Raw genomic sequence first — 25605 nt, 5'->3', positions numbered from 1 at the left:
GAAGAGATGAGAAACATCATTGCAGGGTTTCCAAAAGGTTTCAGAAACAGTTATATATTTCAAGGTCCAACCGTAGCAACAAACTTCAATGAGTAGAAATATATGCTCACTCTTTTGGGGGCGAGATGATTGCTACATTAAACTCACGTTAGTACTCTCAGGACTCCCGAAATCATGAGTTCTAGGCCTGCAAAAACAACTTGGAATCGGAACCAACTGAAAAGCATTATTTTATCAGGGAATCTGAGCAAGACTATATCTTGGACCGTGCCAAATCCATATCTTATGATCAGCTGGACCAAGGATCAATGCAGAGTGCAAAACAAGAACTAAAGCCATGAGTTTTTGTGTACATAGCTTCTAGTGCACTACTGCTACATATGTATTAATGTATATGTATGTCTGTAGCACTGATATAGTTGTTGTCCTCATAGTTCTTAAGGCGTCGCCTAGGCGTCCAGGCGATCCCCCAGCACCTTGCAAAATGCTCGCCTAGGCGTCTGGGCGGTGGCACATTGTCATGTCTCGCCTTTACGCCTTAAGAACTATATGGTTCTCTTTATTCCTCAACTGCATTGTCCCCCAAAATATGCCCTTTTCAGTTTTCAGTCGGCAATTCCCAAGTGGGCGCCCCAGAAATAATGTGCATTGTAGCAAATTGATGAAGCAATTTGCTCGAGCAGTTAGTGGGTGATGAAAGCAATGTTGGTAGTTATATATACACATATATTCTCTGGCTGCTTGTTTACAACAAGAGAGTGGGGCCCTATTTGCTTGGCTCGTCTGGGATTTGGTGAATGTGGTGCCACAGTCCCCCATGCCAGCAATGGCAACAAGCACTAGCTTCTCAATTGTTTCAGTTACCCATGTAAACTTCCTTGATTTCTAGTGCCTGATCGGATGTACAGCTAGTAATTTATACAGTACTTGCACAAGCTATTGATCAAAACAAAATTCAGGAAACTGTCAGGTAGTAGCAGCATGAGAGTTTGAATGCCATGGGCTGACGATGGTGGTTGGATGGACCAAAAACCTGAAATTAAGCAGGTGGCAACCCTAGTTCCAACATGCATATAATACTGACTCCTACCTTTTTTTGTTTATGCGAGTGTGCAGTGCAGCAGAGAGGACAATGGGATTGGACAATTCCATTGAACCTGCCTGTTCCTTCTTTTTGTTTGGAGGTGAAGGCTGAAGCAGCCTCAATCATCTCATCTCATCTCATCCCCCCAATGTGGAGGCACTGGCACTGCTACACTCAAATGAGTGGAGAGAATGTACTAGTAGCACACTGTTTCATAGGATGATTAGAAGTCCTTAATAACCTGACAGTGTCTGAGTTAAAAGCTGATTGCATTTGTTAAGGGTTTGGAGACGAATTATTCCACTGCAGAAAAATGACTGACAGTAACGCTCGAAGAAACAACAACTGAATTTCTTATCCTGCCCAGCAGTGTGATGTCCCATGAGGCCATGACGACGATAACTTCACACGCAAAGCAAACAAACACCACAGGAGTTACCGATAACGTGGCTCGGTGGTTGTTAATCCGTGTGACGTCTGGAGAAGTTTGTACAAATCTTCAGTTTTCACCAGCCTCATTAGCAAATTCTGTGGAACCGGTAGGTAAAAGTCTCTACTAGTAAAAGATGGCAGCTTCCCCAGTTAAAAAAAACTCTGACGAAAGATTACAGTGACAGGAGAAGGTGGTCAGGTCAGATCTGAAGAGGAAGGAGGAGGAGAGCGAATCAGAGATCCCAAACCCATGTCTCCAAGTCAACTTGCTTCGCGGAGGTGGAGGCGATGGACCTGGACGAAGCAAGAGCACCACAAGGAAAGCAAAGGTGGGGGCGTACTGGCTTACTCAGCAAGCAGCATTGATGCCTCCATTACTCCTCCACCCCTGCTCAATTCTTTAGCTAGGAGGTTGGAGTTGGAGGAGGAGCTCACAAGGACAGCCTGTTCTCGTGGCCTTTTCGGGGAGGGAGGGAGGGAGGGGTGACGAACTGGAGAGCCTACAGTGACAGTGAGATCAGTCAGACAGCGCCACAAATTCTGATCCTGTACATTTCTGTAACAGGCAATGAAACAACAGGGCATTATTAGGATTCAGAACCGTCGTTTACAAGTCTTGGCATTCGTGCTGAAAACTCTAGTGGTAAATATTTTTCCGTGTCTGACCATGTTTCATGTTACCTTTGTTCGCTTAAACTTATCAATAAGACTTATCAACCATGGTAGAATGTTTTTCTCTTGCAACATTGATCGGCTTATCAGTCACATAAACTATAGCCGAACCGCCAGATTTTAGGGAATTCAGGTAAACATTTAGGGGGTGTTTGGGACTGCTCCGCTCCACGTTTTTCAGCTCTGCTCTACGTTTTTTAGCCAAACAGTTTTAGCTCCACACACTCAGTTCGAGGAAAAATGGTGGAATTGTGAGAGCACCTAAAGAGGTACTTCACAAACTTCAGTTTTTTGTGGAGCTGCTCCATGGTAGAGTTCATAAAGCAGAGTTTGTGGAGCAGTCCAAACACCCCCCTTACACATGACATTAGTTACGGTATGTTTTGCAGCAAAGGGATGACCAGACCAAATAGATGGAGCCACGAACAAGAGAAGGCTGTGCTGTGCTGTGCCACCCCAACCCCACCAGGCCATTCCCCCTCACCAAAGCACAGCACAGCACAGCACAACACACACAGGGGCACAGGGCTAGAAAAGGGAAAGGAGACGACCAAAAGAAACTGGAGAAAAAGAAAAGAGCTCAAAAGCAAGGGGAGGCCTCCTCCGCCCCTTTTTCTCCCCTCCCAATTCACACAGGATTCACTCGCCCGCCCAGACCCAGTTGTTTCTTTTAGTGCCGCCCCCATTCCGCTCTGATCCGAGCCTTTCGCTCAAAGCCTCCAGCTTTTCCAATTGTTTGGTCACTTCGGGAATCAAGGAATAAGTTCTTGCGCTGTGCGCGATAGAGAGCCTGATCCACCCTTCCTTCCCCATATCCTCTTCCCCTGGCATTTCGCTCTGTGCGTGGCCACTGCAAGCGAAGGATTTTGGCCTGGTTTCTCTCATCCTGGGTGTTCCAAATTTTCGGGCGAGATCTTCGCCTCAACGAGGTTCCTTGCTTTTCTGGTGATATTGGCGGCTCTTGTTACAAGTCCAAGGAAAGAATTTGGAGGCCATGGGGGTCCCTTGCGACCGGTTCTGGTCGATTTCTCGGGCTGTTGAATTCAAGATGCCGCTCTGACCCACGCTGCCTGGTTTCTTGGAGGAAGGAAATTTTGCTTCAATTGGGCGTCGTTGTTGAGCTACAGCCCTCCTCCAGCTCTTGATCCGGTCCATGGGGCTCTGCCATGGCAAGCCGACGCAAATCCCGGAGGCCGAGGCGGAGGAGGATCCCCACGTAGCCTCCGGCGCGGGCGACGGCGGGGACGGGGCGACCTCGCCGTCGGCGGCGACGGCGCCCGCGGCCAAGCCGGGCACGCCGAAGCAGCCCAAGTTCCCGTTCTACCTGCCCAGCCCGCTCCCGCCGTCCAGCTACAAGGGCTCGCCGGCGAACTCGAGCGTCGCGTCCACGCCGGCGCGCGGCGGGTTCAAGCGCCCGTTCCCACCGCCGTCGCCCGCCAAGCACATCCGCGCTCTCCTCGCGCGGCGGCATGGCTCCGTCAAGCCCAACGAGGCGTCCATCCCCGAGGGCGGCGAGCCGGAGCTCGGCCTCGACAAGAGCTTCGGCTTCTCCAAGCACTTCTTCGCCAGGTACGACCTCGGCGAGGAGGTCGGCCGCGGCCACTTCGGCTACACGTGCTCCGCCAAGGCCAAGAAGGGCGAGCACAAGGGCCAGGACGTCGCCGTCAAGGTCATCCCCAAGGCCAAGGTTAGACACACACGCACGCACTCATCTTCATGGCTCATGCCATTGCCCATTGTCATGCCCCGTTCTCGAGCTGTTTGTATCATTTGGTCATTGAAGAACGTCTCTGCACTTTACATTCTTTGTTGTTGTCCCCGTCCAGTTGCATTTTGCATGTTTGACCATTTTTTTGTCAGATTCCTGCGTGGTTGGATTCCAGCATGTCTACACCATGCTGCTATGCTCAGTTTTGTCGTCAAGATCCAGACTTTTTAATTCGGTCTGCAGTTCTCTATGTGTTGACCAAGACTCAGCATTTGGATTATGCATTTTTTCACCTCCATGCTTGTGGTCTTGGATCCTAGTTCGGTTTGGTCACATTGCTGCTTCAAGCAGTAGAATTAGGGACTTAATAAAAGCTGGATGGATATGTGCCGTCACAAATTTGGTAGTAGAACGTTACTAATCAAGCTGGGTTAAAGCACGCTTAGTAACTGATTAATGGAAAGAAGGCAACTTTACGAATCCTTCGGTTTCTAATAGCTCCCGGGGTACTCGTGATAGCTGGTGGCAGGGTGACATCGTGGCGCTGGTATGACATTCATGTGGTAGCTCCATCACAGGGGGGAAAGGAGCCTCCTCCATCTGGATGTGGACTGCTTCCTGCATTGATTGTCTTCATGTCATGCTCATGGAGCCATCAGCTGCCTCCTTCCGAGACCTGCCATCTTCCCTCCTCCGGCCGTGGCCAACCAACTTCTTCCAATCTTCCCTCATGTTGCATCCACAGGTGGAAGAAGAAGCTCATGATCCCCTTGGATAGATCTGTAGGTCAAAAGGGAGCAGAGCTGTTGAATCACAGCTCGATGCTTTAATTCCCCTTGAAGAGTTCACTCATTATGCGCCTCCCTGCAATTATACGAGGGGTCATTCAATTAAAGGTCCTGTAGAGGCTCAGTATCCCCGGCCAGACCGGTGCTTTTATGAGCAAAGCTGGCAGTCCTCCTGTTGCATATGTAATGCTGTAATGCCCCACACACAGCTACTCACATTCCATGTTCTCGTGTTGTTTGTCAGTCATAGGATGGCGGCAACACTGGTTTTTGTTTCATTCTTTGTAGAAAATGAGTGCAACAAAATCATTGATATGGGAAAAGTGAAGTCGAACGACACTGATAAGATCACATTTTTTTTTCTTTAGGGATTTTGAATGGTTTGCACTTTGATTTATTCTTTTTGGCTATTTGGTCTCGTCCAGGGTTGATGCCAGCAAGAGGCATTTTAGTTCGTGGTATCTATAATTGATCACTTATTGCCTGTGCACTGCACTGTGGTAGTAATATTGAGCTGAACAGTATTGGTTGTTGGATAGGTTGCTTGAGACCATTATTTGTGCTTTAGATCTGCATATGTATGCCAAGTCTTGTTTTTCGGTTGACCCATTTTGCTATAATCATTGAAGAGGACTATTTTTCTCTGTTGTCTCTTAGACTCTTAGTTGCATTCTCTAACTGCTAATATACTTGCTTAATCACATCAAAATGATTATTAAAATACTCCTATGTACTTTATATGTAGGTTATCTTCATGGTTGGATTGTCTGTTTACCATTAATTGTTTTCTGCAATTGTGTGATCCCATATTTAAGCTCAAGAATTTCAACATTCTCACTCAATAAATCTTCTGTCAGATGACAACAGCTATTGCCATTGAAGATGTGAGAAGAGAAGTGAGAATATTGAGTTCTCTGACAGGCCACAGTAACCTAGTGCAGTTCTACGATGCTTTCGAGGATGAAGATAACGTGTATATAGTTATGGAGTAAGTTAGCACCCTTTTTTTTTAAAAAAAAATCGAATGCTTTTTTTTGCGCTCACATGTTATTGTGTTCATTAGCCGAAGCTCTGGTTCTTGTATATATTGATAGGTTTAGACTTCAGAGACATGTTCCATAGATGTAGATGGATTGTTGGGTCACAGACCAGTCATTTGGGCCCACTGTCATCATGCGGGTTAATATTACTGTGCGCACATGCAATTCTGGTTACTTGATCATCTTGAACCTAACTCAGCTGTTTCCTTATGTTTCAGATTATGTAAAGGAGGTGAACTGCTGGATAGGATATTGGCTAGGTACCTATAGAGTCAACACTGAAATAATTTTCAACAACTAGGATTTATTCTGCTAGGGTTGTGATTTGAATTTTCTTTCCTTGCAGAGGTGGAAAGTACTCTGAAGAGGATGCGAAGGTTGTTATGGTACAAATTTTGAGTGTTGTATCATTTTGCCATCTTCAAGGTGTTGTTCATCGTGATCTGAAACCAGAGGTATGTTGCTAGGAAACTTTGACAACTTGTTACGATATTTGTATCACTGACCTGGAATTTTATTTATGTTACACTGGTACTGAACATAAACTGCCACTGGATACCATAACTATTTTGCTGTTTTTCCTGTATATTTCTTATTCTTTTCATAATACTAATATTGCTTAGTCAATGCAGTTCTTTCTCTCTCTCTCTCTCTCTCTCTCTCTCTCTCTCATGCATGGTGATTTATGTATTTATCCATCCCTTTTTCAGAATTTCCTTTTCTCTTCAAAGGAAGAAAACTCTCCCTTGAAGGTCATAGATTTTGGCTTGTCTGACTTTGTGAAGCCAGGTTGGTCTTATTTAGTTACATGAGGATACATGTGTACTATTTATCCTTGCCAGATTAAATAGCTGCAGTGGGTCATAATGCCATCATTATGTTCTGCAGATGAAAGACTAAACGACATTGTTGGAAGTGCATACTATGTTGCTCCAGAGGTGCTCCACAGATCTTATGGCACTGAGGCAGATATGTGGAGCATTGGAGTAATTGCCTACATCTTACTATGTGGGAGTCGGCCATTCTGGGCGCGCACGGAGTCAGGAATCTTTCGAGCTGTCTTGAAGGCGGAACCAAGTTTTGATGAGGCCCCATGGCCCACTCTCACAGCTGAAGCTAAAGATTTTGTAAAAAGGCTTCTTAATAAGGATTATCGCAAGAGAATGACGGCCGCACAAGCCCTCAGTAAGTTCAAGATTAGCTTTGCATTGCATTGTTGCATGCTGCTATCCTGCTGTGAAGATGCTTAGCACTTTTTCAAATAAATGATAACTGCAGGTCATCCATGGATCCGTAATGCTCAACAAGTGAAAGTTCCTTTGGATATGATAATCTATAAGCTAATGAGAGCTTACATCAGTTCGTCTTCACTGCGGAAGTCTGCTTTGAGGGTATGCATATAATCAAACTTTAGAAAGAGTGTCTAGGAACTAGGATTCTTTTTTGGTCTGTAGATGAATGTTCCCTTTGCATACCTTGAGCTTTTTTTTGAGCTTATGGATACACAGCTTAGTAAATTGTATATTGCTAATTATTTCTATGAATTTTGCAGGCCCTAGCCAAGACGCTGACAACGAACCAACTCTTTTATGTAAGGGAGCAGTTTGAATTGCTGGGCCCAAACAAGAATGGTTATATCTCATTGCAAAATCTGAAATCGGTCAGTAACTAACTAATTTTACCTTTTGCACTTCACTGTATTTTTTTTCTTTTTCACCATGCAATTGCTGAAAGGCAAATGGAACATGTAGGCTCTAGTGAAGAACTCCACAGATGCAATGAAGGACTCTAGGGTGGTTGACTTTGTTAACACTGTAAGGCAACCCCCTCCCCCTCCCGAGTACCATATGAGATAACCTTAACCACTTACCCTGCTTGTCACATTACCAGGTGTGCACTCTTCAGTACAGAAAATTGGATTTCGAAGAGTTTGCTGCTTCTGCCATCAGTGTTTACCAGATGGAAGCCTTGGAGACCTGGGAACAGCATGCGAGGCGCGCATATGATCTGTTTGATAAGGAAGGAAACCGGCCTATTGTGATCGAAGAACTTGCATCGGTATGATTCCATCTGTTCAGACAATTGGTCATGGATGATGTCTGTTGTTCACTGAACAGTGAACATTGCTCATATTCAATCTTTGGTTTGCCAGGAACTCGGACTTGGCCCATCAGTGCCTCTTCACGTTGTCCTCCAAGACTGGATCAGACACGCCGATGGGAAGCTGAGCTTCCTGGGATTCATCAAGCTTCTGCACGGGGTTTCGTCGCGCTCTATTCCAAAGGCCTAGCATACACCATCCATCCCCGCATATCCATATCCATCAACCAAGGAGATGACCGATGGCTAAGCCAATCTCTGGCTGGTGCGTGTGTGCGTGTGTGTGTTGTGTTCAAGGGTGGCTGGAGGGTAGACGGCCTGAAACCAATGCAAAGACGAAGAGAAATGCCTGATAGTCCTTGTAGTAAGAGTAAGGCAACAAAAGGCCTGATGCTTGTGCCTTATATACCACTTGTACCCCATCCCTTGCCACGTGGATTGATGATCGTTGTTGTTGTACTGAAGTAAGCTGTTGTGTAGACGAGTGTACAGATGAGGATAGGAAAAAAAATGAATATGATGGAAGGTCCGAAAGATTTGCGACTGCTGTTTGTCAATTGCCAATGCCTGCAGCTGTAGCTGTGTCTTAGCTCTCCTTTGTCTGCATCATCAGAGAACAGGAACGTCACTGCAGAGTTTGCAATGCTTGCTGGAATGCCTCGCCAATGCTCGTCTCTGTTCATGGCGACGACGACGCAGGCGCTGTACGTGGATTTGCTTGCTCTTGGTGTGTACGACGACGCCGTGAATGCAGCGATGTCGCCACCGGCGCGTGGTTTGGGAGGAAGCACGGCGCTGGTCCTGGACGGACGTACGGCGGAGCAGGTCCGGTCAAGCTCAGACGCCGGGTCCGGCCGCCGGGGTTGGGGGCCACTGACAGCCAGAGCGGTAGGAGGACCACACGGCCGGGCACCCAACCTCTCACCGTGCTAGACACAGTCAAACTACCACGTCGTAAATAGGAAAAAAACCTGAATATGGCTTAGTCTTAGAAGAAAAGTATAATACAACATGATGTTCTTTGGTCATATTATGTCTGCTAATTGATGTGCTGACATGAAGTACTTGATCTTGTCGCAAAATGGCTTCTTGCATATATACATATAAAGTAAATATCAATCTCAATATGTTTCGTGTAGCCTTGATGAACATGTGTTGCCTGCCGTATAGACGGCACTGATGTTGTCATAATAGACATATGTCACATAGGTAATCAGAAATTCAGGACAGTGAAGCTCATGCGAAGTTGGAATTATCCCCGAGCAAAACGAAGTACCAAGCAGAGTCAATTATCTCTAACACCCGGAGACCCAGCAATGGTCAAAATAGAACAGCATCAGCCATCAGTTCCTCTAGAGCTTGCCTCTCATCAGTTAACCGTGTATGACTGAGTAAATCTCGGCTGGGCGTTTTGGCATGTGTGGTACCATGCATGTGAAATGGACAAGACACGTCTTCGATCGGATTGAATGGCCCATTGCTGGAGCTTTGTTTGCTTTCCTGTTTGGATGTATTTGTATGGTACTGTATGTAAAACCCTGATGACGCTTGGAACGGACGGACACGCACAGTTTAGTGTTTGTTGGTGTCCTACTGTACTTGGACAGCAGCAGGCGGCACATAAATTGGTGAAACCGTCTTGGTGTTTTTTCTTTGGGATTTTACCGTTGCGAACTGCAATGCATGCATTCTGAAGAAAAGGGAAGGGGAGGGGTAATTTGTTCGTTGATTCAAAAAATCATAATTGAAAGTATTGTTCATTGATTTATTATAAAAAAAATTACTACTGACTGATAGAAAAAAATACGATTTATAAGATAAATGAAAAATTGAAAGTTGCTTCTTTGCTTCTTTGGAGAGGTGCAGACGGGCAGTGCATGGAAACTGGGATCATGCACGGCAAACGATGGGGGTCTTTCTGTGTCGTTGATTGGCATGCTGGAACCTGAACAGTGAACAGGTCTGGACTCTGGAGTGCAGCGTCTCGAAAGACACAGAGCTCAGAGGTCTTGGAAAACAGAAACAGGGAAGCCAAAAGAAATGGAGGGGAAAAAAAGGGTTCGGTATCTCAAAAAGTACAAACTGGGAAAGCTAAACACAAAGGGACAAAATCCGGTTTATATCTCAGGGGTCTCAAAAAAACAGAAACTAGAAAGCCAAAAAATATGGAGGAAAATTGCAGAAACTGGCTAAGACAAAAAAAAAGCATAAAAAAAAATGAAATTGGAGAAAAATTTGCTGAAACTGGGAAAGACAAAAAAAATGTGAAATTGGAGAAAAAATGCTGAAACTGGGAAAGACAAAAAAATGGAGGAAAAACTGCAGAAACTGAAAGACAAAAAAAAAGTCAAAAATGGAAAAAAAAATAATATTAAAAAAAGGTGGGAAAAATGGAAATGAAAAAAAGGTGAAAAAACTGGAGATGCGGGGTATCGATCCCCGTACCTCTCGCATGCTAAGCGAGCGCTCTACCATCTGAGCTACATCCCCATGTGTGACAACAAGTTTAAGCAGTCACAAATTATTCTATAGTTATTTGCACTCATCTCCGGCTGGCACATAGAGATGGGCAAAAGGCCAATATCCAAACCCCGGACCCCAAGCATTGATGCTAACATCGCACCACCATACTATCCAATGTAAATCTGAGTACACACATATTTTGGCCCTGTTTAGATTGAAGATGAAAAATTTTTGGGTGTCATATCGGATGTCGAAGGGATTTTTAGAAACTAATAAAAAACCAAATTACATAGCTCGTCTAGAAACTACAAGACAAATCTACTAAGCATAACTAATCTGTCATTAGCACATGTGGGTTACTGTAGCACTTAAGACTAATCATGGACTAACTAGGCTTAAAAGATTCATCTCGTAATTTTCAACCAAACTGTGTAATTAGTTTATCTTTTTATCTACATTTAATGTTTCATGTATGTGTCCAAAGATTCGATGTAATGGATGAAAAAAAATTTGGGTGGGAAACCAAACAGAGCCTAAATATGGAACATTGTCTTCTAATATGGGAAACTGATCATGGTTGCATGCAAATAATAACTGCGAAATCCAAAAGGTATTCTCCGAAAAAAAAGATATATAGGAGATGAGGGTACATGCTTATTTTACTAACGTTCTTAATTTGTCTCAAAATTTTAAAAACTTGTTTATTATGAAATGAAGAGAGTATATATAGGAGAATACTACTGCAGCAGATTACCTGAAACTTGTCTGGTGTCCTATGTTTCTTTAGGATAGGGAGAGTTGGGTGTCTCCTTTATTTAGGACAGATGATACTTTTTTTAAGAGTTCTCTTAAAACGATAGGGCCTTGTTTAGTTCCTACAAAAAAAATCAAATTTTTTTCATGATTCTCGTCACATCAAATCTTATGCCATATATATGGAGCATTAAATATATATAAAAATAAAAACTAATTGCACAATTTATCTGTAAATCGTGTGACGAATTTTTTAACCCTAGTTATTCCATTATTGAACAATATTTATCAAATGAAAAACGAAAATATTTTAGTGTCAAAATTCAAAAAAAATTCACAATTAACTTTTTTTTCTTCCTCCCGCGCCCGCCTAAGCCCGGCCCGCGTTAGAGGGGAAGATTAGCAAAGCGGAAAAAGACAGAGGGAGGGGGAGCTGCATCTTATTCTCTTCGCGTTCAGGATCGGAGAAGCATTCGGGGCCCTAGGTATAGAAGAGGAGATAGGAGATCTTCTACCTCTCTTTTATCTCATAAAACACTATTTTTTATTATTAGATATATAAGAGAACGGACAAAAATCTGATGAAGATGCTCTTAGTAAATTACTGTACATCGTATCCTGGGAAACACCGGTCTGTTCGGTCATTCAACCGCTGGCAATACACATGCTTTACATGCAGCAGCAGCAGCAGCCCAACAACGGCTGTAACAAGCTGAACAAATCGAAGGCCACATGTTTCCAGGAGCAACTCCTCCGGTGCAATGTAGGGCTAGGGCTATATTGCATCGAGATTGAGGGAAAGCGGACGGGTGGACGATATCGATCCAGTAGGTGTTGTACGGGAGACACAGCGTCCACCGCTGTGTCCGCTCGCTCTCGGCCTCGTTGCTCTCCACGTCTCGGCTGCCGGCAGGTACGTGTCGCCGTGCGGAGCTTGCTCTATCCATGCAGCAGACGATCCGATCCTGCTCGCGCTCCTCACTGTCACTGGTGATAACAGAGAGGCGTCCTCCATTGCTGCGCACATCCATTAAAAGTTAAGAAGGCACGGGGCCGGGAGCGACTAGCGAGGCTCGTCGTCTTCATTCGTAGTTCTTCCATCCCCTGTGCGCAACTGAGAGCAAGCAGGCGAAGATCGAGGGCGTCGTCGTCATGGATCTGGTGAACGGCGTGCTCAACTGGGTGGGGACGCCGGCCATGGTGGCCTGCCTGCTGCTCTTCTACCCGCCCTACTACCTCTTCAAGACCTGCTACTCCTTCCTCTCCTGGCTCTTCCCCGAGGACCTCGCCGGCAAGGTCGTGCTCATCACCGGCGCTTCCTCCGGCATCGGCGAGGTGACACCCACTACTGTCTGTCTTCTACTACTATTATGCAAGGCCACACAACGTGGACCTCTGTTCTTTACCAGCTCAGTTTTGAATGTGGACATTGGCTATACTACTATTTGCTAGCTAGTACTTATGTGTAATTTATTTGATCTTCTTTGTAACCTTTTTTGTTTCGTGATCTTTGTTGTAAACACTTTACTGTTTTAATAAAAGCACAGTAGGGGCTGGCACCCTCCTGTTCACATCTTATTTACTGTTTAATTGTCCATTGCTCTTTGAATCACCACGGGATTACGAAGTACTATGATGATGTTCAGGTGGCCTCTGTTTTGACCACTAGATACTAGCTAGATTCATCTCATTTGCGATGTCTTCTGCAGCAACTGGCTTACCAGTACGCTCTGAAACGGGCCTCCCTCGCCCTCGTCGCAAGAAGGGAGTCGAGCCTCCGACATGTCGCCGACCGAGCACTCGAGCTCGGCGCGCGCGACGTCATCGTCCTCCCGGGCGACGTCTCTGCCCCCGATGACTGCAACAGATTTGTTCAGACCGCGATCAGTCACTACGACCGATGTGAGTGCATCAGACTCCTGATCATTTTACAGCTTGGCTTGTGAAAGCTAGCTCTGTCGTTGCATTGCAAGCTTTTCCTTTGTCTGTTTCAGTGGACCATCTCGTGTGCAATGCCGGCATCGCGAGCGTCGGCGCGTTTCAGGAGATTCCAGATGTCACAAAATACAGCTCTCAGCTTGTAATGTTTCCTAAATCCCTGGAAAGCCTTGTTTGTTTGCTTTTCATTTCCTAGATATATACATGTGCATGCAAGTTCTGATCTACTGAAGTTCTTCAGGATGTCAATTTCTGGGGTTCTGTTCAAACGACGTTCGCTGCCCTGCCTCATCTGAAGAGAAGCCGAGGAAGGATTGTGGTGACTGCATCTGCAACCGGATGGAACCCAGTTCCTAGAATGAGCTTCTATAATGTAGGGCATTTCTTTAACCTGCTCGGCCGATTTCATTTCAGCATGTTGGAATGACCTGGAAATGCTATCAGTTTCATTTCATGTGTATTTAGTTATCTACTACATGTTCAGGCTGCCAATGCTGCCCTCATAAACTTCTTCGAGACGCTGCGGACTGAGCTAGGAAACCAAGTTGGGATCACGGTGGTGACGCCCGGGTGGATCGAGTCCGAGATGTCGAAAGGGAAGTACCTCAAGGAGCATGGCGAAGTGGAGGTTGATCAAGAAATGCGCGACGTGAGTGACAACACTGATACTGATCATCAGCTGATGAGCTGTGCGATTGTGTTGGAAGGAACTAATAACACATTGATTGACATGCTGATGACGAACATGGCTGTGCCTATGCGTGTTTCAGGCTCAGATCGGTCTGTTCCCGGTGGAGTACGCCAAGAACTGCGCCAAGGCCATGGTGCAGGCGGCGCAGCAAGGCGAGCGATACCTCACCGTGCCGGCGTGGTTCAGGCCGATGTACCTGTGGCGGGTGTTCGCGCCGGAGGTCGTCGAGGCCTGCTACCGCCTCCTGTACATGCACGGCCATGGCGCCAGGCAGGCCGACACGGCGAGCAGGACGATGGCGGACTCCGGTGGTAAGCAGCTGCTGTACCCGACCTCGCTGCGCTCTGAGGAGATCAAGAGTGACTGAGGTCAGGTCATGTGCCTGATATGCAGTTGAAACTTGAATGGTCCCATGGAACGAGTGGAGTATAGAAACTGTAGACGAGAACGAACATTTGTGGTTATGTCAATATGCTGTGTACCTTGGTAATGAATAAATAAGCTATGCTTCTGGTGGTGCTCTCTTTTTCTGCTCTTGGTGAGCGAAGTTTGCATCAGATTTGGTGTGCTCCGTGCCTCCTTTGCATTGGCTGGGTTTGGTACCAACAGCCTGGATGCCGCTACTTATTAGAGCACTCACAATGCAAGACTCTATCACAGAGTCCAAGACAATTAATTACATGTTATTTATGGTATTTTGCTGATGTTGCAGCATATTTATTGAAGAAAGAGGTAGAAAAAATAAGACTCCAAGTCTTATTTAGACTCCAAGTCCACATTGTTCGAGGTAATAAATAACTTTAGACTCTATAATAGAGTCTGCATTGTGAGTGCCCTTAGAGGTGTTCATGACTTTGTCAAGGTACCAGAGCTTTCTCGGGGGTAAATGGCGATTGACGAAAATTGTAACTTCTAACTAAGTTTTTTTCAATTTAGGAGGCTTGAAGAGGTAAAGTTATAGCGGTTTAGAATAACAAATTTTTATGTTTCAAAAAAAATTGTTTAGATTTCTTAGATTTTAAAATTTGGGGATTTATAATTTCCAACCGATCTCAGATGTTAACATAGTCTACATCTCCAGCTTTGTATGGTAACTATTTTGTTTGAAGTTGTTAGAGCATCAAACATATGTTTTACATTTTCAGATGTAAAATTTAAATTGAAAATTTTTCCAAATAACATCAAATGTTGACATGGTCATCATTATTAAAGTCGCCGTGTGTTCTGGACAAGTTGCAGTGGACAAGTTTTTTATTTGAAGTTAAAGTCATTTAGAATCTCGTTTTAGGTTCTTATTAGGTTTTGATATCTAAATTTTTGAGTGCCCATTGTCGCTGGCCTGTTTTTTGGCCTTATGATGTTAGCTGTGGCATGTGGAAGGGTAGTTGTTTCTCTCTCTTTTTCCTACTGTTTTTTTTCTATTTTAATGAAATAATGTGTAATTTTTGCATGCAGTTTATACCCGATCAAAAAAAAAGTGTAATTTTTTGTGTGTTTTTGAAATAAAATAACTTAACAAGTATGTAGTGTAGTGGTAGAGAAAGTATGTAAGACTATAGGTCACAAATTTGAATCTTGAACTTTTTTAAATATATTTTTATTTATCTAAGGAAAAAATCCTATGAATTATAATTCAGTTTACCAGTCAAATGGTCTTAGATTCGGATGTATCTTCTAAAATGTTTCTTAATTCATTTTGGCACTCCCTTACTCACATTGCTTTTTATATTGCTGATTACATAAACAGATAAGATAATGCAGGCCGACACAACGTCGCTACAAATAAAGCATGTTGCTGTTGCAGCATCAGCACTTCAGCAGCACTTGTTTCTTCTGCAAACGTAATCCTTCTCTTAGCATATAGGTCTGGTTCTTTCTCGAGTCTCAGACCAACGCCAAGCAGGTCTATTCATTGGCAGAAGATTTTGATCGAATGGCCATCAGGTTCATAGCATATCAAACGCAGAAGCGTGTCGCTTAGCAACAACTAGTGTGTCAGCATATTTATCTGGCTGAACGCTGCATATTTATCCGCGTCAGCATACATGATTTCTAACACGTCGCATGTCAATCATTTAATGTGTGCGTCTGCCCCCAGCGACTAAAATCTTATTGAAATCCGGGTCCCCAATTTTTTTCAGGCATGTTTACATCGCTTGACTGATGATGGCATACAAGCCGCATTGGCCACACGTCCACACGAACATACACCAAGTGTCTGACTCTATGCACCAATTTCCTTTTTTTTTTTCCGAACACACCTTCTGGAACAAGATCAACATCTATCGCCAATGACCACACCACCTTATTCAGCCTGCATCCAGCTTTACATCCATCCTTGAGATAGGAATCCAAACGCTGATCTGCAAGCAGGAAACCAACCCGGACAGCACAGTGTTACACTCATTCTTCTCTTCTGTCCTACAGCAATGAACTGGACCGGAAGGCTGAGCAGACGCACCTTTGAACTGCTGTTGCTAGTTGGAGGAGGAAGCGAGGACTTCGAGGAGGGAAGCGGCAAAGTGCATCTGGACCTCCTCGTCGATCGTCAAGAAGAGGGGAACATGCACGAACAGAGATTTGATGCCGTGTTGCTCCGCGAACCGAAGAGAATGGTAGTACACATAGTTGCATACAAACCGACCAGCGTCGTCGGAGGGCACCACGTCGTAGCCTATCTTCCGGAGCGACTTGGTCAATTCATTCACTGGCAGGGTAGTCTGATTGGTCATGAAAAGGGTGATTAATATCAGGATCACCAATGCTTTCAATGGAAAATATCAATCAAAAAGCCTAAAGAGTTAAGGAGCGCATGTAAAATCCAGCTATGGCAGGTTGCTCAGTACAATAAACAAAATTTTGATGCACAGTTCAAATCAGTAGCTCTAGCAGTTTTTTTTTCTTTTAATGAACAGGAGGCACAATTTTTTTTCTTTTAATGAAACAGGAGGCACAAGTCCCTACTGATTAATATATTTATATAAATAAAAAAAGAAGTTTGAAGAATACAAATCAGGTTGGGGGAGAACAGAACAAGAGAATATAAAAAAGACATTGAAGCCATTGTGGTATTGTTGGGAGTATGCTCTATAGATAACCATGGCAAATCTACCAGGTTATTTATCATAGTATTTGTTAATTTCTCACAGATTGATGATTGAACTCAAATAGAAGTAACAGGAAGGGACAAATTAGGCCTTGTTTAGTTCGCAAAATTTTTCAAGATTCCCCGTCAAATCGAATCTTGCGGCACATGCATGAAGCATTAAATATACATGAAAACAAAAACTATTTGCACAGTTCATCTGTAAACCGCGAGATGAATCTTTTGGGCCTAATTACTCTATAATTGGACAATGTTTGTCAAATAAAAACGAAAGTGCTACAGTGCCGTTTTTCACATGTTTTTGCGAACTGAACAAGGCCTTACAATACTCCAGCATATCGATTTTTTTGGTGGGTACAACCAATTAGAATAAGAACTAATCTGGTTATCAACTTCACACACCTTTTTGAAGGTAAATATCGCACACAGCAAGCGGATTCCAGATACAGAATCAGATATGACAAGACACTAAACGAAGTAAGAGTGCACAGGCAAATTCAACAAGCACCCATCAAATCAAACATCTCAAATATTTACCTCTCTCGTCCGTGAGATGCTTCCATCAGAGGGCACGATAGGGACCCTCTGCACAGGAACAAATGAAGCTGATCAAAATGTATAGGCAAGTTTTATTTGTAAGTGTAGATAACAAAAATACAGGCATTGGACAACAAAGCAACCTGAGGTTTCCATCCTAACTCATCTGGACACCGGAAGGTGGCCTCATTAACAGCTTGGTTCTCAAGGGCAAACCTTGTTGCACCACTGTTGACTCCAAAGTGGATCTGAAATATTATTCCATAATAAATCAGTTCCAGGCTTCCAGCAGCACTGAATCAAACTATATTTTTTAAAAAATATATTTTCAGCGAAGAAAGCATGTCAACCCACAAGATGAAACTAACTTTTAGTGAAAAGCTAACAGAAGCATTAATTTCTGATCATCATTTAAGAAGCTTTACTTTTTTCTCAATATTTTTAACGCTGTAAGGTGAACATGGTCAAATAAGAGGGTAAATTCTTGTGAATTGTAAGGCTATCACCATAAGAAAAAACATATCAAGTAGCAAAATGCATTTGACATTGATGAGTGCCCAATAATGATGCTTGATGATGCAAATGGTGGATGTTCTTTTCCTCAATTGGTAAGTTCCTTTAATAAAGTAGACTACAGAAGTAATTCCATAATACACTGTATATCCATTAAACACTACAGAACTCATGGTCGTCAATGCATGAAAGAACTTGCTAAATGAACTAGGATAGTTTGAATGTTAATCTCCTGATTTGAGAGAATAAAAACATGGTAGACGAACACAGATATTTTAGCTAAAAGTTGGAGGATAGCTTCATCTAATGTGACCTAGACTACACTATCAAATCAAGAATATGGTTAGCACTGGGCACTCACCCAAATTACTTGTCCCTGTGCCGAGGACCCAGTTCCTCTGTCTGCAATAGCAGACTCTAAAACCTTATATAATGTGGGAAGTGCCCCCTGTCCTGCTGTTTCGAGAACTGTACAGCTTCCAAGGACAAGATTTTTTGGCAACCCTCGCTTTTCCAAGAAAGAATTAAGATTGGTCACAATTTTCTCAGTTGGGTTCTCAGCAACCCCATGGAACTTCTTAAATCCAGTAACATGGACAGTGACAACTGAAGGTCCTTCTGATCCCATTTACCCTTTTTACTTTTGAGGAACGCTAAACAACAAAGAATTGTCCTCCAGAAACCTGAATAACAAAGATCAATGGATGGATAAACATTAGCAAGTCACACACTTTACTAGATACAAAGCAATGGGACTTTTTTTTGTTTAGACAGAGCAATGTGGCAGGCAGACCATCTATATAAACCTACAAAATCCTAAGATATGGAAACGCTACTTCAACAAACAACTGTACTCCAAAATCTCAAATCACATGGATAAGAAAATGGGTGAATATTAGCAAGGCACACAATTAACCAGACTCCAGACGCAAGGCAACGTGGCAATCCGTTTTAAAATAAGAAGGAGCAATGTGGCAAGATTGTCAAGGCATCAATATGAACTTATCGAATCCTAAGGCGTGGAGCAACTATGCAGGCAGCTCCGACTGTCCCAAGTAAAGCTTATGAAAGGAAGCTAGAATGTCCATAACAGTACAACAGAATGAAGTAACAGCATACTATCCGTGGACCTGAGTTTCATTGAAAGTAAAGTCAAACAAGAATTAGAAACACACTTATCAGCACAGTCACCTAGATAGGCGACACCCACGACCATGTTCTTCGAACATGATAAAGCAATCATTGTTCAGTATTTTATTATTGAGAAATGACAACCCACCGAACAATAGCATCAAGTAAAACAAAGGGGGAAAAAGAAGGACGGAAGACTTCTACTCCGTACATGATAGAAATTGGTCTGAGAAAAAATAATCGATGGAAAGCTTATATTCAGATAAGTAGGACAAGAACCTACTCGTAATCCCCAGGTAAGAAAGCACTAGCACATGTCTGATGTCTTACCCCCCACTAAAGCAAGCCTGACCACAACTCCACAAGTAGTACGTTCTTAGTCTTACTACCGAAATCTCAACCAATATGAACGGAACTATCACGAAGCCTTCAAAGTCCAAAGTATCTATCTTTCAATCCAACCGCGTATAAACTGAAACCAACGTTTCACCTGTAAAGAGAACAGAGAAGAAAGAAAACAAGACAAAGGCGGGCGGGGCGGCTGCTTCCAATCATTATCGTGCCTACGAGTCAACTCTGTGCAGGTGCAGGATAAACGTCACAATCAGGCGCAACCAGCAGCCCGGCAGTCGCACAGAGTACCGAATCCCAATTCTGCAGTACCCCATGCCCAATTACACACCAGGCAAACTCCTGATTGCAACCGAGTGAGCAAGGAATTCACAAGAACCCGAGAGGTTCAGTGACTAATCCAAGTAAAGCCGCCACCTTTGGGCCCGAGATGACCCCGATCACCTCACTCACAAGTCACAACCCCCCTAACAAATCCAGCGGACGAGCCCGAATTTCGCCGGCAAAGCAAGGAATCTTCCGGACTCGGGACTCGGGAGCCAATTGAGGGGGGGCCCGGCCGGAGCTGCGCCACAGCCCACAGGCAAATTAAAACCCACAGCCGCCCCGCCGCCGCGGGCCGCACCATACCACCACCAGCCAGCCAGGCAAGGCAACCGAGCACACGGAATTCTCACCGTGGGAGGAGCGGAGGTGCCGCGGACGGGAAAGGCGAACTCAGGCGCCGTTGTGGTGGCGCGCCTCTCGCACGCAGCGGGAGGGGGACGGCAGCAGATGGATGGATGGATAGAGAGGAGGTGGTGGGAGGGAGGGAGGAAGAGGCAGCCAGCCGGGCGAGCCCCGTCCGGCCGTCCCTTTAAAGCGCATCGCAACGCATCTGGAGGGAGGGGTCAGGTGAGCAGTGCTCGGAACACTGTTGGAACTGCAGAAGCAATCAAGAGGGGTGGCGGGTCCCTGTCGCCAGTGTGGGGTCGTGCTGGCTAAGGGTAGGCGAGTCCCACCACCACACCCTGACCCGCACAGGTGGTACCGTGCGTGGTAGTGCGCGAGGCCTAGTGGTGGCCTAGGCCTTGTTTTAGTTTAAATTTTTTTTGTAAAATAGATAATGTATTTTTATTTGTATTTAATAAATATTATTTAATTATAGATTAACTAAGTTTAAAATATTCGTCTCACAAATTACTAGTAACTATACAATTAGTTATTTTTTATCTTTATTTCATACTCTATAAATGTGCCGTAACATTTGATATAACATGGAATCTAAAAAATTTTGTAAATATTTTTGGAACTAAACAAGCCCCTAGTGGCTAGTAGCAGTTGCTACTCCATCCGTTCTTAGTTCCGAAAATTTTTTGGTTTCGAAAATATAGTATTTTTGTTTTTATTTGACAAACATTGTCCAATTATAAAGTAACTAGACTTAAAAGATTCATCTTATGATTTATAGGTAAACTGTGCAATTAGTTTTTATTTTTGTCTATATTAGTGCTCCATGTATGTGTCGCAAAATTCGATGTGACGGGAAATCTTGAAAAGTTTTTGAGTTTTAGGGTGAACTAAACAAGGCCTCAGTTAAGGATTTTTATTTAACTAGGACGATGATTACCATCATAATTCAAGTGGTCAACGTTTGCCTCGGCAGTATGGACATTCCTACAATCCGTTCAGTTCTCTTTTTTTAAGGAAGAGAGGGATCTTTATTTAGCTAGGATAAGAATTACAATCATGATTCAAGAGATCAATGCTTACCTCAACCATATGGTAGCATGGACATTTATGCCTAGCTAAATGAGCAAGTTTAGGAATAACACCAATACAATCCCTTCTGAGCCTGCCTCCACTCGACCAGACGACCACTCCTCAGCATTTGTCATGTGTGTGACGCACGGATTTCGTGCGAATTTTGCATTCAAGATAAATCCAAGGCTGTGCGCCGTATATGCAATTTCTGAAAAGGAAATCCTTTGTTCCGAAGCTGTGACTCGTGAGCTGAAGATTGTCAAAGGGTATCCCTTTGTTTAGGCCTTGTTTTAGTTCATCCAAAAACTTTTTAAGATTTCCTATCATATCAAATTTTACGTCGCATGTAACACTAAATATAGATAAAAATAATAATTAATTATATAATTTACCTATGATTTATAAGATAAATATTTTAAGTCTAATTAATTTATAATTAAACAATAATTATCAAATAAAAACAAAAATATTACCATACTCAAGGTGACTTGTCATAACCTACACACGGTGGCAGCGCCGTCGGCCGTCGCTCATCTGAAGCCCCCAATGATTACATTGCAGCACTGTCGCGTAGCTATCGACCTGGTTCGCGAAACAGATCGGTGGAGCGAACCCACCCGCCGCGGTTTGGATCAGCCCAGCGAGAGAGAAACCAGCTGCAAATCTCATCCGAAATCCGCTGCCAATTCGTGCCACGCTCAAGTCTGAACAATTAATTGTCCCTTTCCTTCGACATAATACGTTACGGCACGTCGGCACCCTTAAAAATAAATAAACAAATGAGTAAGGCTTTATTTGGATCCGAAAACTTTTTAGATTTTGATATTGTAGCTCTTTTGTTTTTATTTGACAAACATTGTCTAATTATAAAGTAACTAGTTTTAAAAGATTTGTCTCACAATTTACAGACAAACTGTGCAATTAGTTTTTGTTTTCATCTATATTTAATATTTCATGTATGTGCCATAAAATTCAATGTGACGGAAAATCTTGAAAACAAGGTCTAAGACATGAAAATGGGATGAGCTAGAGACAGAGCATTGGCAGCCATATGAATATGTAGTGGTGCAGGCATCTTTGCAGCTCCTCCTCCGTTGGAATCTTGGGCCTTATTTAGTTCCCAAAAAATTTTATAAATTTTTTCAGATTCTCCGTCACATCGAATCTTTAGATGCATGCATGTAGTATTAAATATAGACGAAAATAAAAACTAATTGCACAGTTTAGTCGGAATTGACGAGACGGATCTTTTAAGCCTAGTTAGTCCATGATTGGATAATATTTACTACAAACAAACGAAAATACTACAGTGTCGATTTCACAAAAAATTTTGGAACTAAACAAGGCCTTGTATACGTTTAAAACGTTTTCTTGTTTGTGCGGAGAAGACTGACCAGGTACGTCGTACTCATCCAACTTGCGTTATTCCCCTTGACGTGGATGTGAAGAAACAGATTAACGGATTGGGAAAAGATTTTGCGTCCAGATAGCGTCCTAGTTTAGAGCATAAAACTTACATCAATATATTTTTGTTGAAACTACCTCTAAGATTTAATTGTTTTTTCATCTGCTAATTTTAAGAGAAATTAATAGTCAAAACTCATTTTATATGAACTAAGATTATTATTTTTTGGATGAAGGGAGTACTATCAAATTTACATAGCGGGTTTTGTTATGGTCAGTGCCGGCTCTGAATTATAACAAATCTGGGGCCCTTTATACATGTAACATCTTCAAAATTCACATTCAAAAATCACTCGCATTAAAAATTATTTTCAAAATATATTTCAAAAACTATAAAATAATTTGAGCTCTATAGTATCTCCATCTAATCCATCCATATTTTTTCACGCACAAATAACAGCGAGTACCAGCAAGCTTACATGCAAGAAAACATAGCAGTGCACCTACACGAATATATATCTGATGCATGCATGCAGGATGAGCATGCACCGTCCATTTGCATGCACCTGCATGCAAGGACACGGTGATTAGGCACCGTCCATTTGCATGCATCGTGCATGCAAATTAGGCACCGACCATGCGCTACAGTAGCATTTTTAATGGCACGCAGCTGAGCGTCTTGGCCTATAAAAAGCCAGCCTCGGGTGCTCATTCTCACCACCCGAGAAGCACGTTCACTCACTCGCTCACTCACTCTCACTTCGCGTATACCGTATACGGCCATACGCACAAGCCGAGCTCGACTGTCGTCGCAAGACGAGGTGAGCAGCTCATGAGCATCTCCTTGCTCTTCTCTGTCTTTCTGTAGTATTTTTCTGTATTTTTTCTTGTATTTGTCTGTACCGGTTCACTGCCAAGAACTCCACGAATAGAACCATGACATACAGAAGACCTCTAATGACCCCTACTAATTTCTCTCTAACCATACATGCGTGGGCCATAAGCATTAACTCCAAATAGTACATGCATGCACCATGCACTACCAGCCAAAAATCATCTCGTGAAGCATCCATTCCTTAATCATCGTTAGCCTTTTTCGTATAATTAAAGTCCGGCCATTTTACAAATACCATATGCTAACTCTGATTTTAATAATTCTTTTCCTAAATTCATCTAAAATCATGATCTACCTTCCATATTAATTTCATGATTTTTAGAGCTCATTTGAATTTATGTGATTATTTATCTGTGCTTGTTGTCTGTGTCGGTCGTCGCGTATTTTAGCTGACGGAGTGAACGAGCCTGAAAACGAGAACGTTGGAGACGAGTACCGCGAGTTTGACGCCGAGGACCCGGACTGTCAGCAGGAGTTTGCCGAGGACGCCGACGGAGGCAAGTCCAATCGATCCCCTTTGATGCATATTGATCCTATTTTTAAACACAACCCGTAGCCGTTTTAAATATTGCATGTACGATATATGTACGAAGTATTTTTGCTGCTTAGTTAAAACCTGTTGAATAGCTATCCTTGAATTGATATTACCCGGTAATTGTCTTGTTCGAACCTAGGAACAAATAATATGTTATGACAGAAATATTATTATTTAGTATGCTTAGGACTTGTTACTCATTCTGGATACTCATCGCTATATTTTCCCAAATATAATGATTTTAAAAGTAAAATGTGTGAGTGGTGAAAATAAATTGTGGGTATTGTGAAAGGGTTAATGAACAAGTTATAGATGTGATTACTATGGAGATGGGGCGGATGGGATCTCTTTTGGGATGCCCTGGTGTTGTGGCTTATACCTTGCGGAGTTAAGCGTGAAGATATCCGCCTTGTCTCGATTAAGGACTGAGTTGATGATTCATCTTGCCTAACTCATTTATCGTACAACCACTCGCCTTGCATGGGAAAGGCTTAGTCTAAATCCCTCTAGTTAGTATGGCAATCACCTGGAGGCAGGTGTGCAACGAGACACTAAGTGATGTATGTGAAATTGTGGAAATATATGAAAAGAGCTTTGTGAATTATTGTGGTATCATGAGATGTGGCCTTAGTGTTCCCGTGGTGAGCGCCATTACTTAGCTATGGAGGGTAATGACTTTGATGGATCTGTGCTTGCACGACGGTGTAAGTTATGATATCCTACTTGTGGGAAAAGTGTACAACCTCTGCAGAGTGTAAATCTATCTGGATAGCGGTGTCCGCGGTCTCGAACGGGTTATGGTTTGGTTTCAACAACTAGATGGGTTGGTATGAGTGAAAGCATGTGAGAGAGTGTGCTTTTGGAAATAAATGGTTGACTGCCATTGTGTTGTGGGAACAAGGGTTCAACAACATTTATAATTGTGATCAAACCCCCATTTTCAGAAATACTATCATATGTGGAAAAAGAGTTCTTTTACAACAGTATTTGTAAAATGAAACCTTGCATGTGTAAAAAGATAGCTTTATGCAAATAAAACTAAGCCTCATCCTTGATTTATCCATATACATATATACTGTTATCCCCTTCCGTAGGGTAAGGTTGGATTTGCTGAGTACTTTGTACTCACCCTTGCTTTATTAAATAGAGAAAGATCCGGACTTCGATCCCGAAGTGGCGTTCGAGTAAGGTCGTGTCTGTACCCAACTAAGCCTGTGGCATTAGGACTCGTCAGATGTTCGATTGTGATATCGTTTGTTTCTGGGTCCTTTAGACCTATGTTGTATTTTGGTGTCTTATTATTATAGCGTGCCTTCCTTGTCCACGCTTTCCGAGACTACTGCGCTAAAACTTATCTGATGTAATAAATGTGTTACTAGCCTCCTGGGACTAGTATTGTATCACATTGTTCCTGGTTTACCAGGGGCGCTTCAATACATTATTTAGTTCTCCAAAAATTATTTTTTTTTAAATTTTTTTTCGTCACATCGAATCTTAAGACACATGTATAAAGCACTAAATATAGTCAAAATCAAAACTAATTACACAATTTGTCTGTAAATCGCGAAATGAATCTTTTAAGCCTAGTTAGTCCATGATTGGACAATAATTGCCAAATAAAAACGAAAGTGCTTCAGTACTTAAAACCAAAAAAATTAGGAACTAAACAAGGCCTAAGGAAAATTTTTTGGTTTTGACTACTGTAGCACTTTTGTTTATAT

At 43.0% G+C, this 25605-nt stretch overlaps 3 protein-coding genes and 1 non-coding gene across 4 annotated transcripts; 2 read left to right on the top strand and 2 right to left on the bottom strand.

Moving 5' to 3' along the window:
* LOC8063549 (calcium/calmodulin-dependent serine/threonine-protein kinase 1) lies at positions 3342 to 8381 on the top strand. The gene is made up of 11 exons (XM_002463222.2): positions 3342 to 3875; positions 5542 to 5672; positions 5943 to 5984; positions 6071 to 6179; positions 6435 to 6513; positions 6613 to 6909; positions 7003 to 7115; positions 7277 to 7384; positions 7476 to 7538; positions 7615 to 7782; positions 7877 to 8381. Exons 1-11 carry the CDS (start codon positions 3342 to 3344, stop codon positions 8012 to 8014), a joined length of 1782 nt encoding a protein of 593 aa, XP_002463267.1. The 3' UTR covers positions 8015 to 8381.
* Positions 10242 to 10314, bottom strand: TRNAA-AGC. Its single transcript has one exon. It is a non-coding gene; the product is annotated as a tRNA-Ala (tRNA).
* On the top strand, positions 11804 to 14194 carry LOC8073089 (11-beta-hydroxysteroid dehydrogenase 1B). The gene is made up of 7 exons (XM_002463221.2): positions 11804 to 11953; positions 12041 to 12375; positions 12750 to 12942; positions 13035 to 13120; positions 13220 to 13351; positions 13463 to 13627; positions 13749 to 14194. The coding sequence occupies exons 2-7, from the start codon at positions 12193 to 12195 to the stop codon at positions 14034 to 14036; spliced, it is 1047 nt and encodes a 348-aa protein (XP_002463266.1). The 5' UTR covers positions 11804 to 11953; positions 12041 to 12192; the 3' UTR covers positions 14037 to 14194.
* LOC8073088 (pyrrolidone-carboxylate peptidase) lies at positions 15737 to 20205 on the bottom strand. The gene is made up of 6 exons (XM_002461060.2): positions 19985 to 20205; positions 18187 to 18508; positions 17456 to 17560; positions 17313 to 17360; positions 16131 to 16389; positions 15737 to 16032 (listed from the first exon to the last, which is right to left on the bottom strand). Exons 2-5 carry the CDS (start codon positions 18451 to 18453, stop codon positions 16147 to 16149), a joined length of 663 nt encoding a protein of 220 aa, XP_002461105.1. The 5' UTR covers positions 18454 to 18508; positions 19985 to 20205; the 3' UTR covers positions 15737 to 16032; positions 16131 to 16146.

Source organism: Sorghum bicolor, chromosome 2, assembly GCF_000003195.3.
Source record: "Sorghum bicolor cultivar BTx623 chromosome 2, Sorghum_bicolor_NCBIv3, whole genome shotgun sequence".
Taxonomy (NCBI): Eukaryota; Viridiplantae; Streptophyta; class Magnoliopsida; order Poales; family Poaceae; genus Sorghum; species Sorghum bicolor.
The sequence above is the reverse complement of the archived record's forward strand: the minus strand, read 5'-3'. Positions and strand labels throughout refer to the sequence as shown.

Bases quoted from the DNA above. Each gene is read 5' to 3' on its own strand.
- LOC8063549 (XM_002463222.2), top strand. From the start codon at position 3,342: ATGGGGCTCTGCCATGGCAAGCCGACGCAAATCCCGGAGGCCGAGGCG. The intron at 6,180-6,434 runs GTATGTTGCTAG...TCCCTTTTTCAG, and splicing joins ATCGTGATCTGAAACCAGAG to AATTTCCTTTTCTCTTCAAA. The intron at 7,539-7,614 runs GTAAGGCAACCC...TCACATTACCAG, and splicing joins TGGTTGACTTTGTTAACACT to GTGTGCACTCTTCAGTACAG.
- LOC8073089 (XM_002463221.2), top strand. From the start codon at position 12,193: ATGGATCTGGTGAACGGCGTGCTCAACTGGGTGGGGACGCCGGCCATG. The intron at 12,943-13,034 runs GTGAGTGCATCA...TGTCTGTTTCAG, and splicing joins GATCAGTCACTACGACCGAT to TGGACCATCTCGTGTGCAAT. The intron at 13,352-13,462 runs GTAGGGCATTTC...CTACATGTTCAG, and splicing joins CTAGAATGAGCTTCTATAAT to GCTGCCAATGCTGCCCTCAT.
- LOC8073088 (XM_002461060.2), bottom strand. From the start codon at position 18,453: ATGGGATCAGAAGGACCTTCAGTTGTCACTGTCCATGTTACTGGATTT. The intron at 17,361-17,455 runs GTTGCTTTGTTG...GTTCCTGTGCAG, and splicing joins AGTTAGGATGGAAACCTCAG to AGGGTCCCTATCGTGCCCTC. The intron at 16,390-17,312 runs GTAAATATTTGA...ATGACCAATCAG, and splicing joins GCATCTCACGGACGAGAGAG to ACTACCCTGCCAGTGAATGA.